Source organism: Symphalangus syndactylus, chromosome 8 (assembly GCF_028878055.3).
Source record: "Symphalangus syndactylus isolate Jambi chromosome 8, NHGRI_mSymSyn1-v2.1_pri, whole genome shotgun sequence".
Classification (NCBI taxonomy): Eukaryota; Metazoa; Chordata; class Mammalia; order Primates; family Hylobatidae; genus Symphalangus; species Symphalangus syndactylus.
Genome location: NC_072430.2, coordinates 120,744,162 through 120,759,137, shown reverse-complemented (window position 1 = coordinate 120,759,137; position 14,976 = coordinate 120,744,162). Strand labels below are relative to the sequence as shown.

The following is a 14,976-nucleotide window of genomic DNA, read 5'->3' as shown; positions in this document are numbered from 1 at the left end:
CAGAAACAACACTCTCCCGTGATTATTCTCTTTTCTCCACCAATTTGTAAATTCTACTTTAGACCTTTCCCTCCTCCTCTCACTCTAAAATTCTACTTGGGGATTATTTCATCCAGTCCCATGAGTTGATGAATCAAAAATCTGTACATTCTTTTATTTTTTTATTTTTTTTTTTTTTGAGACAGAGTTTCGCTCTTGTTGCCCAGACTGGAGTGCAATGGCGTGATCTCAGCTCACCGCAACCTCCGCCTCCCAGGTTCAAGCGATCTTCCTGCCTCAGCCTCCCAAGTAGCTGGGATTACAAGTATGTGCCACCATGCCTGGCTAATTTTGTATTTTTAGTAGAGACGGGGTTTCTCCATGTTGGTCAGGCTAGTCTCGAACTCCCAACCTCAGGTGACCCGCCCGCCTCAGCCTCCCAAAGTGCTGGGATTACAGGCGTGAGCCACCGCGCCAGGCCTGTACATTCATTTTTAAAACTCTCCTAAGATCTAGACTTAGACGGCCTGCTAGCTGGTGGGTATCTGACATGGCATCCTCAGTTATCTCAAACTGTTCAGTATGAACTGTTCACATTCACCACGACAAGACTAAAACCTAAACTTACTTTCCCCCTCATTCTCCTCCCGGATTCCCCATTTCCATTAACATCATTGCCTAATCAACCAAACTGGAAACCCCAGTCTTTGATAATGCCACCACACCATTCTTATCCTTCACTTTTTTGTTTTGTTTTTGAGACACAGTCTCACTCTGTCCCCCAGGCTGGAGTGCAGTGGCACAATCTCGGCTCACTGCAGCTTCTGTGTCCCCAGTTCAAGCAATTTTTGTGCCTCAGCCTCGCGAGTAGCTAGAATTATAGGCACGTGCCACCATGCCCAGCTAACTTTTTGTATTTTTGGTAGAGATGGGGTTTTGCCATGTTGCCCAGACTGGTCTCGAACTCCTGACCTCAAGTGATCCACCTACCTTGGCCTCTCAAAGTGCCGGGCCTCATCCCTCACCTTTTAAGTGTTCACGAAACTACCAATTCTACCTCTACACTGTCTCTCAAATCCATCTGTTCCCTGACAGCCATCTCTGTTCCCGGAGCTCATCACGTCACTCCCTTCCAGTGGTTCCTCTATTCTGGCCTCACTGAGCTCATCACTGAATGGGGGCAGGTCTCATACTTGGCCTTTGCTCATACCATTACCTCCTAGCTAGAATGCCCCTTTACTAATCTCTGGCTCTCCAGCTTCTAACCTTTTCTCTAGGCTTAGTAAACTGATACCCTCTCCATTCCAGATTTACTTTAATCAGCTCTCTCTCTCTCTCTCTGCAGAACTCCCCAAACACTATGTACTTCTCTATCACGGTTAACCTTATCAAAGTTAAAAACCTATGATCTCTCAGCCATGCTGTTGGAAAAACAAAACAAACAAACAAACAAAAAACCTATGACCCCAAGACCTGGCCATTAGAATCCTGTACAGATTTCCTAACAGAATCATTACTTTTTCAGTTCAATTCAAAGGCTATTTTACTCAGTGCCTGTTCTTTGCCAAGCACTGTCTTGAGCCCTGTGAAAAAACAAAGACCAAGTCCTTGACCTCACTTACCTAATACATTCTTTACTAGCAGAAATGAAATATGTAGCAAATATGAAACATGTATGTTCTAATAGTTAAGTCCCATAAGAAAGGGCTAGATAAGCACAATGAGAATCTGAGGAAGAGATTACTTCCAATTTGTTTGAAGTTTTTATTTATATGTCTTTGAAAGGACCAATTAGGATGTTTAAAAGAAGGAAGGGGCTGGGCACGGTGGCTCACGACTGTAATCCCAACACTTCAGGAGGCCGAGGAGGGGCGGATCACCTGAGGTTAGGAGTTCAAGACCAGCCTGGCCAACATGGTGAAACCCCCATCTCTACAAAAAATACAAAAATTAGCCAGGTGTTGTGGTGGGCATCTGTAATCCCAGCTACTCGGGAGGCTGAGACAGGAGAATCACTTGAACCCGGGAGGCAGAGGTTGCAGTCAGCCGAGAACGTACCACTGTACTCTAGTCTGGGCTACAAAAAGCCAAACTCTGTCTCAAAAAAAAAAAAAAAAAAAACAGGAAAAAAAAACGAGAAGGAAGGATGGGGCTGTGAATGACTGATACATGGTAAGACAGTACTACAGCTGTATATAACTCAACTAAAGCTCCATTTCCTTCCTTTCTTTTCCCTCATTTTCTACACACAGTGCAAATCAGCACATGAAAGTATAGATTCTCAATACAAAAAATTATATGCTAATGACCAGAGAAAACTTTTTAAAGAGGGAATTATCCAAAGAATATTTGAGCTAAAAAACAACCGTATTCATCTAGTTTAACAATCCACATGTACATGAAGACTTTCCTTGTAAACTTACAGAAATGGGGATCTGATCATCTTACAAGAAAACAATCCAGTGGGGACAGTAATCCTTGTTGACAAAATAATTCTTCATCTTGAACAAAAAGCACCACCTGCTATTTCCAGTTCACCCCTCTGATACGAAGCAGAGTTTAATTTCTATTCTACAAGATAATTCTCCAAATGCATGAAGAGTGCTATTATGTCTGTCATCCCTCCTACACCCCTGCCTACCTACACAAGTCTTCTCCAGGCATTTTTTTGTTTTGTTTTACTGGAAGTCCTCATATGACATCGTTTCCTTACTCCCTTATCTCAGAAGCTCCAATTAGATATTATCATTTTTTGACTACCTCAAAAACTGACACTAGAGAGTATCCCTTTGCCATTAGCAGATAAATGTTTTTCTTGAGTTATCTCAAAGTGATCCTACGACATACAGAAATTAGTGTTGTATAAGGCCAGATTTGAATTACACAATCCACAAGGCTGCCCTTAGCTAGCAAGCCTACATCATTACCCAATACGTGTGTCTCAACACAACTTTGTGATTCCTCACTGCATACCCAGCAAGTCTCATGAAATGATCAGAATGTTCTTTGCGTAAAGAGACAGTAAGTGGAAGTTAAAACTTCAGCAGAAGCAAGGAATGGTGGCGCACGCCTATAGTCCCAGCTATCTGGGAAACAGAGGTAGGAGAATCGCTTGAGCCCAGAGGTTCCAGGCCAGCCTGGGAAACATATGAGATCTTGTCTCTTAAAAAATAAATAAATAAATAAAACTTCAGCTAAGTTGTGGTTTGACAGTATATACTAGACTTCCATGATTCCCAGCAGGATTTGATTCAAGAGAAATCCATGAACTAGGATTCTCAAATTTGAAGATTCATGTATGCTAATATTGTGCTCTAATAATTCATTCAGAACAGGGTAGAAGCCAAACATTTTCTTCCCTTAACTGTTCTGAGATAATAATGGCATACCCATCTACTATATCAGCAACCAGCCACCTTCCAGAAGTGAGGAGAAAAAGAGAACTATACTAGTTATACCACCACCCTACCCCCACCCCAAACAAGCCTTCTACATCCAGTTTATTAATTGCAAATGCAAATACTTCAGGAACTTGGAAACCTGCTTAAGCTGCCTTAAACAGACAGTAGATTGCAATCTTCCAGTTAAAATCAGTTATCTCCAACAAAGTTAGTTCTGACTTGGAGATCAAACAGAAAATATTTACAGAAAAGGCAGATGTGAGTATAGAATGCAGCAGTCATAGGCTGTTAGCTAGAGAAAAACCAGCCTGAAAACAGAGTAACATGGGGAGGCAGGAAGAGTACCAAGAGAGAGGAATAGAGAAAAGACACATTTCCTCAATGACAAAAGCAGTCTAGTGAGTCACTGAAGTGCACATCCAGGATGCTTATGACAACACAAAATGTCAACCTGACCCCAACCCTCCTTAACATTTGACTGTGAAATTCCCATTCCTAAATGCAGTGGTTCAAAATGTTTTTAATACTTCCTTGGTCTCCATGTCCTCGGGTCTTGTGCTCATGCTAACACAAATTCATTTACCACATCTCCATTTTCAGTTAAAGATCAGTGGATTTCCCCACTCCTATTGCAAGAATTCATGTCATTTTAAACTATAAAAGCCCCAAACAACTTGCTTTCATAGACTTACAATTCAATTCTGTAGCACCACCTCAAAGACCTGCTGCCAACTCACCTCATCATCTCTTGCTGCAAAGACCTTTAGAACTTGATTTCCCATGAAGAATCTTCTCTGAACCTACAAGAGAGGAAAAGAATTGCTTTTGATCCAAAATAACTAACATGTATAACCATAATGACACACATTGCTAAGAAATTCCATTCAAAATCCTCTTACTGAAAAACATTCAGATACTAAAAACACCTTATTACCTGAAGTTTAATTCAATACAACACAACAAATATCTGAGCACTGCCGGGCACGGTGGCTCACGCTTGTAATCCCAGCACTTTGGGAAGCTGAGGCGGGCGGATCACGAGGTCAGAAGATCGAGACCACGGTGAAACCCCGTCTCTACTAAAAATACAAAAAATTAGCCGGGCGTGGTGGCAGGCGCCTGTAGTCCCAGCTACTCGCAGAGGCTGAGGCAGGAGAATGGCATGAACCCGGGAGGTGGAGCTTGCAGTGAGCCGAGACCGCGCCACTGCACTCCAGCCTGGGTGACAGAGCGAGACTCCGTCCCAAAAAAAAAAAAAATCTGAGCACCTAGCATGCATCCAAGATTGAGTACTATAAACACAACAGTGAACAGAATATAATCTTGCCCTTGAGGAGCTTCAATAGATAAATATGAATTAACTGCAGTGCAGTATTATGGTCCAGGGTTACATGGTGCTTTAAGAGCACATAAGGAGGGCACCAAGCCTGGTCATGACGGATCAGGGAAGGTTTCTGCAAATGGTGACACCTAAGTCGAGACTTAAAAGGACAAATAGGAACTAACTAAGAGAAAAGTCTGGGTACAAGCGTTCCAGGCAGAGAAAACACTATCAACAGAAGTCTGGAGTGCTGTAAAAGCATGGTACATTTGGAGAACTGCTCTTGGAGTAGTACAGTGCCACTCTGTGAGAGGAAAGGTGAAAAATTAGATTACAGAGATTAACAAAGATCAGATGATGAAGTCTCCTAAGAACAAAGCTAAGTGGTTTGCATTTCCTCCTAAGAGTAGCACTGAGGCACTGATGAACAGTAGAGGCCTGAGTGAAGAATTAAGAGGGGAAGGGTTGAAAGAAAGAGAAATTAAATCAAAAATAAGTACCGCATGTCTCTCCCCCCACCCCCTTAAATTCAATTAACTTATCTAGCACAGTATTAACAGGGGTCAAGACAGCTCTACTAATATCAGATTAGAAAATGAGTACTGAAGAGTTCTGAAAATCATAACCACCTGCACTTATCTACCAAGATCAACTTTGTCTTATCTATGAAATCTGAAGCCTGGGGTTTATTTTTAAGAACATGCCATGTGCTGTATTGGGCAATGTTTCTCATGCATTTTTATGCCCTCCCACCTCTAGAGTGAGACAGTATGAGCACTGTCACCATAATACCAGCTCAAGAAGACTAAACCTCAAAGGGATGAGGGTTAGGCCCACATAATTCAAATACCCCTCATCTCCACTTCCATTCCCCATTCAAAAACCATCCTGTATTTTTAGTTTGCTATGCTCATATAGATTTACTTAATGGCTCTGAACCTCAGTTTCCTAATGTATAAAATACATACCACGGCAACATTAACCCCCAGACTACATTTTAGAAAAATTAAAAGTGAAATAAATATACCTTATAAATAAAATGACCAATCAAAAGCATACCATTTCAAATAATAGCTAGGAAAAAGCTCATTTAGTTTGTTCACAACTGTACCTGAGAAGATTTACAAAATCCCAAAACAGAGAAGCACTTCCCCTCCGATTTATATTTCATTTGTTCCTCATCCACTTTAGAGAAAGGAACTATATCACTTCCATAGCGGAACCCTGGAGAAAAAGAGAAGAGCATCTGTTAAGCATATGGGGCCTCATTTTCTACAAGCTGAAATTAGTTCTATGCATACATTAACAATACACGCACACGCCAGAGCAAGCCTCCATCTTCTACTCCCTGGAATCAGATTACCGCCCCTTGTGATCAATGGTGAAAAAGCAGCAGCAGATACACAAACCACATATACAATATAGAGACGATTAAAATCTAATTACATTTTTTAAAGTAGCATATTTTGCAATCTAGTTACCTTAACGATTACCCAGCCTAAAAGAAAAAATCTGCTAAATGTTAACGTACTAGTTATCCTCCAAAGATAAACCATGGTTGACTAAAGTACAGCGTGATTTGTAAACATAAGAACACATCATTCAGAAACCTACAGACCCACAGAGAAAAATGCCAACAGGAAATTTTCAGAATAAAATGTTCTCAAAAACGCATGCTGGAGATATGCAATGCCTGACAGAAGCTAAAACTCTTCTGTTTGGAAACATTCAATTGATAAGTTGTATATTTTTCTATATTTAAATTTCTTTTATTTCTGGGATTTAACTGTATTTTTTTTTTCTTTTTAATTACATAGGATATTTATATAAATATAGGCTCTTGGCTTCTTAAAAAAAAAAAAAAAAAAGTCCGACCCTGTTCCGTAGCCTGTATTCTATGAAAAATCACGCCCTTTCAATACACAGTATCTTCTATGTTTTGTAGGAAGAAGAAGCATCAAAATCCAAGGATTCTGGCCTTGGATAAATGCAAAGGAAAAGCATATGCATCTTTACCCCAAGACACAATAAAACTTTCATATCCAGGGACAGATTCTGTGATCTAGTGTTTATTCGTTCCTGTTAGTCTGTTGATGACATCTATTTTATTAAAAAGAAACACACTTTTAGGCCAGGCATGGTGGCTCACAAGGTCAGGAGATTGAGACCACCTGGCTAACACAGTGAAACTCTGTCTCTACTAAAAATACAAAAAAAAATTAGCCAGACATGGTGGCACGCGCCTGTAGCACCAGCTACTCAGGAGGCTGAGGCAGGAGAATTGCTTGAACCCGGGAAGTGGAGGTTGCAGTGAGCTGAGATCGCACCATTGCACTCCAGTCTGGGCGACAGAGCAAGACTCTGTCTCAAAATAGAAACACATTTTTATTTCCATGTATGTCTTTTTTAAAAAGCTAGTGACAAAACCAAACTTTCCAACAAAAAATTAACAGGGAAATGTATGGCACATGATTACGACTGGCACCTAAACCAAATGTTTGTCTTATCTCTGTCATCAGTCATCATCTTACCTGAATCGTGTGAATCGTGTAACTTGTAACGAACACCCTAACTAAAAGTGTTTTATGTTTTCTGGTTCATCTACTTAAAGGGCATATAACTCCAACTTTTGTATATTGTATACTTACAATAGACTACAACATTTAACCAGATTCCTTTGCCCACATGTGTATACTGGTCCCTTAGTTCAAGAAAAAACAAAAAACAAAAACCTCTAGCTGATTGGGGTGGGAAACTGGAGGATAGGCAAAGGAAGTAAGCTAGTAATGGCAAAAAGGTACAGGAGAAAAGATGCACTTCCACGCTCTTTGAATCCAAGCAGTTTTTAACTCTTCCCTCTCCAGGGCCCCAGCAATAAATTTCCTTTTTGCCTAAGATAACCAGGGATGCCTTCTTTGCTGACAACCAAAAGAACTGGCATCCATCCTCATCGCTAGATCCTTCTCCTTCCAATCCATCCTACAACCAGTTGTCATGTTCATCTTCCTAAAACACAGCCCCAATGACATTCTGTTCCTCAAAACTGTAAGTGGCTCCATGTTGTTTTCAAGGTTATGCATAAACTCTTAGCCTATTATCCAAAGCCCTTCATTACTCAGTCCAAATTCAGAATAGTACACAGGCACATACTCTGAAGCAGTACAGGCCTAGATCCAAGTCCTGCTAGTTGACAACTGTGTGGCTTTGAATATGTAAGTGTCTTTCGGCCTCAGTTCCCTTATCTATAAAATGGAAATAACAAAGAGTGCCTGCTTTATAAGATGGTCATTGATGATTAAAAGAGAAAATGCAGGCTGTCCATTAGATGCTACCCTCAAGTACTAACCTGTACATGCTCAATACACCAACCCAAGTGGACTACTTAGTATCTCTGAGAAGTCCCCCTACTTTCCTAGTCTTGTGCCTTTAATCATGCTATTCTTCCTACTATGAGACAGTCATTATACTAGGATCAAATGATTAACCAATGATGGAACCATGATTCTAACCCAGGTTTGATTCCAAAATTCATGTTCTATTGCTACAGAATTGAATTCAAGAATTAGTAGAAATTGTAGGGTATTAATTACATTCTACACATAATCCATCAGGAGAAAAGAAGGAATCATAACCACCACCACCTTTAAACAACCCCCTCCTCCAACACACACAAATATACACTGTTTAAGATGAAATACAGTGTCACAGAGGAAAAGAATTCTTTTCAAGACTTGCAAATCAAAACTATACTGGGTAGTGAATAGCCTGGCAAAACATTTATCTAAGGACTCTGGTTTCTATCTTAACCATCATTTGGTAAATTAATAATTTTAGGTCTTGAACATACAGGTATCCTCAGCTAGTTTCTAAGTCCTCTGGATAAAGATGCCATCTAGACACACTATTCAATCCAAATGGGTATAATATAGGAGTACAACTTTTAAAAAATCCTATTTAATATGAAGCAATATAATAAATACAAATAATTTTCAGCCCCTAAATTAAGGAAGCATATCTGGTAGGACATAAAACCTGAAGTTGGCCAGGCGCGGTGGCTCAAGCCTGTAATCCCAGCACTTTGGGAGGCCGAGGCGGGCGGATCACAAGGTCAGGAGATGGCAACCATCCTGGCTAACATGGTGAAACCCTGTCTCTACTAAAAATACAAAAAATTAGCCGGGCGTGATGGCGGGCGCCTGTAGTCCCAGCTACGCAGGAGGCTGAGGCAGGAGAACGGCGTGAACCCAGGAGGCGGAGCTTGCAGTGAGCCGAGATCGTGCCACTGCACTCCAGCCTGGGCGACAGAGCAAGACTCCGTCTCAAAACAAACAAACAAACAAACAAAAACAAACAAACAAAAAAAAACAAACCTGAAGTTGGCACTTAGAAGAATAATCAACATGAAAGTCAAAAATAAAATAAACAAAAAAACCTTAGTTCAACCATATTAAACATTCTCCTAGCTAGTGAGTTTCAAACTTTAAAATAAAGCCAAGTATTGAGTACTATCACTTAAGACATTTAAAACTCACGGAGATGGAACACCCAAGTGTACTCCTGAGAACCAACCTGCCTAAGACCCAACAAATGAGCTAAAGGACCTAGGGTCTCATTATCCTTTCAAACTGTTATATCTCTATAACTCAAAGAAATAACTTTAAACAAACAATAATACAAACCCCACCCTGCATCATATCACGTTAAAGAAAATGTCTTTTAGGCAACAGTGAAAACTCTTACTGACATACCTTGAATAATATCCTCTTTTAAAACTTCAGTTTCATCATCATCATTTAAGCAATAAACTGTTTCTTTTTGTATATCTTCTTTTTTTAGGGTTTTTGCATCCACAACTGTCCAAGTCTTTTTAACTCTCTCCTGTAGAATCTTACATTCCAAAACACAAAGGGAAAACAAGGAAAGTTAGGATTCCAATTGACAGAAGATGAAAACCTAATAAACTCTCTGGCACAGACAAAAATCCAGAACAATTACTCTAGCTACATTATTTTGTTTGCTCATGCCTATTATGAAAATTATAGTTTATTTCTTTTTTTTTTTTTTTGAGACGGACTCTCGCTCTGTCGCCCAGGCTGGAGTGCAGTGGCGTGATCTCAGCTCACTGCAAGCTCCGCCTCCCGGGTTCACGCCATTCTCCTGCCTCAGCCTCTCCGAGTAGCTGGGACTACAGGCGCCCGCCACCACGCCCGGCTAATTTTTTTGTTATTTTTTAGTAGAGACAGGGTTTCACCGTGGTCTCGATCTCCTGACCTCGTGATCCGCCCGCCTCGGCTTCCCAAAGTGCTGGGAATACAAGCGTGAGCCACCGCGCCCGGCTAGTTTATTTCATAACAAAATATACTGGATAACTTTCTCTACATTTCATTTTCTCCCAAAAGTAATCCACAAATATTTACATTCACACTTTCTATACAAAACCTCAGACTGTCTAATATTTTTATTTATTTATATTTTTTGAGACAGAGTCTTGCTCTATCACTCAGGGTGGAGTGCAGTGGTGCGATCTTGGCTCACTGCAACCTCCACCTCCCGGGATTAAGCGATACTCATGCCTCAGTCACCCAAGTAGCTGGGACTACAGACGCACATCACCATGCCTGGTATTTTTGTATTTTTAGTAGAGACAGGGTTTCGCCATGTTGACCAAGCTGGTTTCGAACTCCTGGCCTAAAGTGATCTGCCCACCTCAGCCTCTGAAGGTGCTGGAATTACAGGCATGAGCCACTGCACCCAGCCAGACTGTCTAATAAAAAGAGGACTATATATTTTATCATAGTTTCCAACAGAAAAAAAAAAGAAGCAATATATCTGTGTCAGAAATCAACAAAGAAATTTGAAAAGGAGGCCAAAATAAGAAAGGGGGGAGACTGTATTCACATTCCTAGGGACACTATTCGAGGCTTTGATGGAAGCTGAAATAAATAAAGAACTACCCCAAGGTTCTCACGGATATATCATGTATTTTGGAATTAAGTTCTTTAATATACAAAGAAAAAAACTGAATACATAAAAACGTTTTTGTATATTTATTTCATATGTCTAAAATGTTCCTATTTATTTTGAACACTTAAAGGAAAAAGGCAAGGAGGCTCATATGAAGGCACGAATCAGATTCCTACTCAAACTAGAATTTCATCAAATAATCACCAAAAGCAACTCATTTTTTAAAGTGTGCTATTGTATATAAAGGTACATATATTATAACATGCAATTTTACAGTAACAAAACATATTTTACATTTCACAGATGTTGTTACTATCAGATCATTCATAATTGAATTAGGTGTGACAGCCCCAAAACTGAACTGAACTTTGGTGCATTATCTACATTTCTGCTATGATACTACAATAACACAGCTTAATGCATTTCATTTTCTTTCTTTTAAAAAAAAAGAGGCCTAGAACTTATGATTAACAATCAATTACCAATGGAGAGAAAGTAAAAGAGGAGGAAATCAAACTCTATTATAGACAATTCTTTAAACTTCCTCTCCTAGCCTGCCTTTTACATAAAAAGCTAAACACAGAGATTAAATGAGCAGGGAGAACAACTAGAAAAGCAGTAATTATGGTTCCGAGTAACACACACATGAATTGTCTGTTCCTTATATACACATACTTATCTGCCTGGTAACATTTCTGTTAAAAATGTGTACCTGCCACTTACCGATTTATAGGCTGCAATCCTTATAGACAAATTGGAGCCAATGGTCAGTCGGCAGGGCCAGTGAATGGAATGCCTCTCAATTTTCTTGAAGACGCACAGTTTTCTCAGACTCTCACTTAATAAACAAAAATATAAAATGAAAGCAACAATTTTTAAATGTTAACTCGTGCTGGATGATGCATTTGATTTTCCACAATGAGAAGCGAGCTAATGTTAATTATAAAGAGAGAAACAGCAGCAGATGGCCGGAAAACAACAACCACAAGTTGGGAGATAGCCAGGGCAAGAGTGAGTTGGCTTAGAAGGGAAAAGGAGCTGAATTACTTTACTAACAGGTGAAAATGAACAGCTCTATTTTCCTCTTATTCAGTATTTTCTTTCAACTCTTGCCAGAGGTTCTTAACATTTTTTCAGGACCAAGGCCATCTTTGAGGATGTGATAAAAGCACAGTCATGAATGAGTCTGCACACAATATAAAGGATTCACCACCAACTCCCTGAAAACCACGGACCTGAGGATAAGAACTTCTGCTCAGGACCGGCATAGTAACTTACGCCTGTAATCCTAGCACTTTGGGATGCCAAGGCAGGCAGATCACCTAAGGTCGGGAGCTCAATATCAGCCTGACCAACATGGAGAAACCCCATCTCTAGTAAAAATACAAAATTAGCCAGGTGTGGTGGCGCATGGCTGTAATCCCAGCTACTAGGGAGGCTGAGGTAGGAGAATCACTTGAACCTGGGAGGCGGAGGTTGCAGTGAACTGAGATCGCGCCATTGCACTCCAGCCTGGACAATAAGAATGAAACTCTGTCTGAAAAAAAAAAAAAAAAAAAAGAAAAAAGGAAAAAAAAAGAACCTCTGCTCTAGAATATCAAAGGGAGGGCACCATCCTATAATTAGCATCACTGTTTACAACTCTATAATTCATTAATTCCAATTCTGAATATTAAAGATACACGTTTTTATATAGATATAATAGAGTTAAAGACTATCCAAGGAATAAAGGAATTTAGTTCATATTTAGTCTTAAGGTAAAGCAGGTTAACTCTAGGTTTCTTACTGGTGGGAAAAGCTGGGGAGAGGTGCAAACAGTGTTGTGGAGTGCTGCTTCATTTAAACAAAAGTGAAGATCAACCATATTTTCATCTGGCCCATAATCAAACACAACAGGGAAGATGATAGGAAATAGGTGGAACTTGTGGTATTCACTAAAATAAGCAGCAAAGGAATTAATGACAAAATACACTCAAAGCATACAGTCCAGACTTTCTAGCTGAACTCCTTTGTACAGATAAAAAACAGATCTACAAAGTGGTAAGGAGAATTATTTTACATTATCCACAAAGTTATGGACAGACAGGTCTCAAGAGACTCCAATTTTCAGAAATAATTTACAACGAATAGTAGATATCTTACCTGACACCCAGCTTCCAAAGCCTATGGTGCACAATGGCTTTGGATTTGCTGAGGAATGAATGGGTCTGAACCAGGTCTAACCTGTCTCATACAACATTACTAGTCCAACAGAATATAAACCTCATGGCCTCAAATCACCATGAGGTTTAAATTCTATTACAGGGAAAATTCTAAAGACCGGCATCCAGTATATAAGATCTGAGTAGCTGGGCGTGGTGGCGCATGCCTTTAATCCCAGCTACTTGGGAGGCTGAGGCATGAGAATTGCTAGAACCTGGGAGGCAGAGGTTGCAGGGAGCCGAGATCACGTCACTGCATTCCAGCCTGGGTGACAGAGCGAGACCCTGATTCAAAAAAAAATCTGAGAACAACTGACTCAGTTCTGCAATAGAGCTCAATCTCCCCAAGTAGATGTCAAGTTCTCTTCCTAAGATCTATATGGAGATACATCCAGTCCAGTGCTGTCCAGTACAACTTTCTGCAATGATGGTAATGTTCTATTTCTAACCATGCTAGCCCAATAGACACTTCAAACACAGATAGTATGACTAAGGGACTCAATTTTAAAATGTATTTAATTTTAACTAACTTGAATTTAAATAGCCACATGTAGCTAATGGCTACTGTATTGGAAGGCAAAGTTCTGGTCTACACCTTCATGGCAGACCTAAAATCAAAGTAGAGTTGAAATGCTAAAACAATGCATAGTCAGTAATTTCCCTACCTGATATGCTACAGAAAAATTTAAAAAACAAACAAAAACACTTCTTAAAGAGTAATCTATATTGGCCTCTAATTTTTCTTTTCTTTTTGAGACGGAGTCTCGCTCTGTCACCCAGGCTGGAGTGCAGTGGCATGATCTTGGCTCACTGCAACCTCCGCCTTCTAGGTTCAAGTGATTCACTTGCCTCAGCCTCCCAAGTAGCTGGGACTACAGGCATGCACCACCATGCCCAGCTAATTTTTTTATTTTTAGTAGACACGGGGTTTCGCCACGTTGGCCGGGCTGGTCTCGAACTCTTGACCTCAAGTGATCGGCCCACCTCAGCCTCCCAAAGTGCTGGGATTACAAGCATAAGCCACCATGTCTGGCCTAATTTTTCTTTATGATATCAAGGGTAATATGTTTAGCTTAAGGCATTTATTCCCAAATTTGAAAGAGAAACAACTTAGGAACACATATCTGTAAATATTGTGACAAGAACACATTATGCCAAGAAACTTCACCTCACAGGATTCCTCACTGATTCCTAGGGCAATCCCGTGGGCAATTACAATTCTGTTTCCTAAATTTCCATTTATCTATCATTTTTCAAGGCTGTCTGTATTTAGAAAATCAGAATATAGTTTTTGTCAATTATAGCTCAGTGGAAATATTAAAAATGGTCGTTGGGAAAAATTTTAAGGAGATATACACTGTAGCCACTTAAAAAGTTCTAGTTATTGAATCATTACTTCAATGTGCTTAAACAGCCTGTATTTTGTGTACAGACTGATAAGTTGGAAATAATTCATGAATATCAAGCAGTATTATCCCTGAGAATCTGAACCACCCAAGCCATACTGCTATATAAAGTACTCTATTGCCACTTTTACCAAATTGAACCCCATAGGACACACACTATTCTAAATGCCACCGATCCTTCTTAGGTTCTTTGCTCAAAATGCATGTATGGCCAATTCCAACCAAGAATAAGATGGATAAAGGAGATGGTCTCTTCCACAGTCTCTACCTGGATGGTTGAAAAAGCAGTTTGCTTTATTGTTATATGGTACTTCAAGGAATTCACTTTTCTTAAATCATTTTGCCTTTCCAACGACCACGTAAAGTACGTAGGCTATGAACTCTTTACATTGCAGGTTTTTGTTTTGTTTTTTTTTTTTCACTCAATCGAACGGCTTTGTGATCAAAAGTTTAAAGAAAAAAATCACTATACCATAGTATGCTACTTTCTAAAACCTTAATAGAATGATAAGATATTGACTCTCTCAGATTTGAGCCCACTTTCTATAATTAAGAATGTTTTTTGTAGATGTGTAAAAAGAAAGGGCCCAAGAAATGTATCCCAAGCTTGGCATAATGAAGAAATCTACTATTTCATCTTTTGCAATTTGACTTGTTAATTTCTCATGGTATCTATATATTCCTGAACTTCACTGACACAGGTC

At 39.8% G+C, this 14,976-nt stretch overlaps 1 protein-coding gene across 1 annotated transcript in view; it reads right to left on the bottom strand.

Annotated features, from left to right (window-relative positions):
• The window catches only part of XRCC5 (X-ray repair cross complementing 5), a 97,336-nt gene that overhangs the window by 69,357 nt on the left and 13,003 nt on the right, over positions 1-14,976 (bottom strand). Inside the window, exons 7-10 of the mRNA XM_055290554.2 lie at positions 11,389-11,503; positions 9,450-9,588; positions 5,813-5,925; positions 4,118-4,180 (exon numbers count right to left, since the gene is read on the bottom strand). Of these exons, the coding sequence (XP_055146529.2) occupies positions 4,118-4,180; positions 5,813-5,925; positions 9,450-9,588; positions 11,389-11,503 (430 nt within the window). The remainder of the gene's footprint in view (positions 1-4,117; positions 4,181-5,812; positions 5,926-9,449; positions 9,589-11,388; positions 11,504-14,976) is intronic.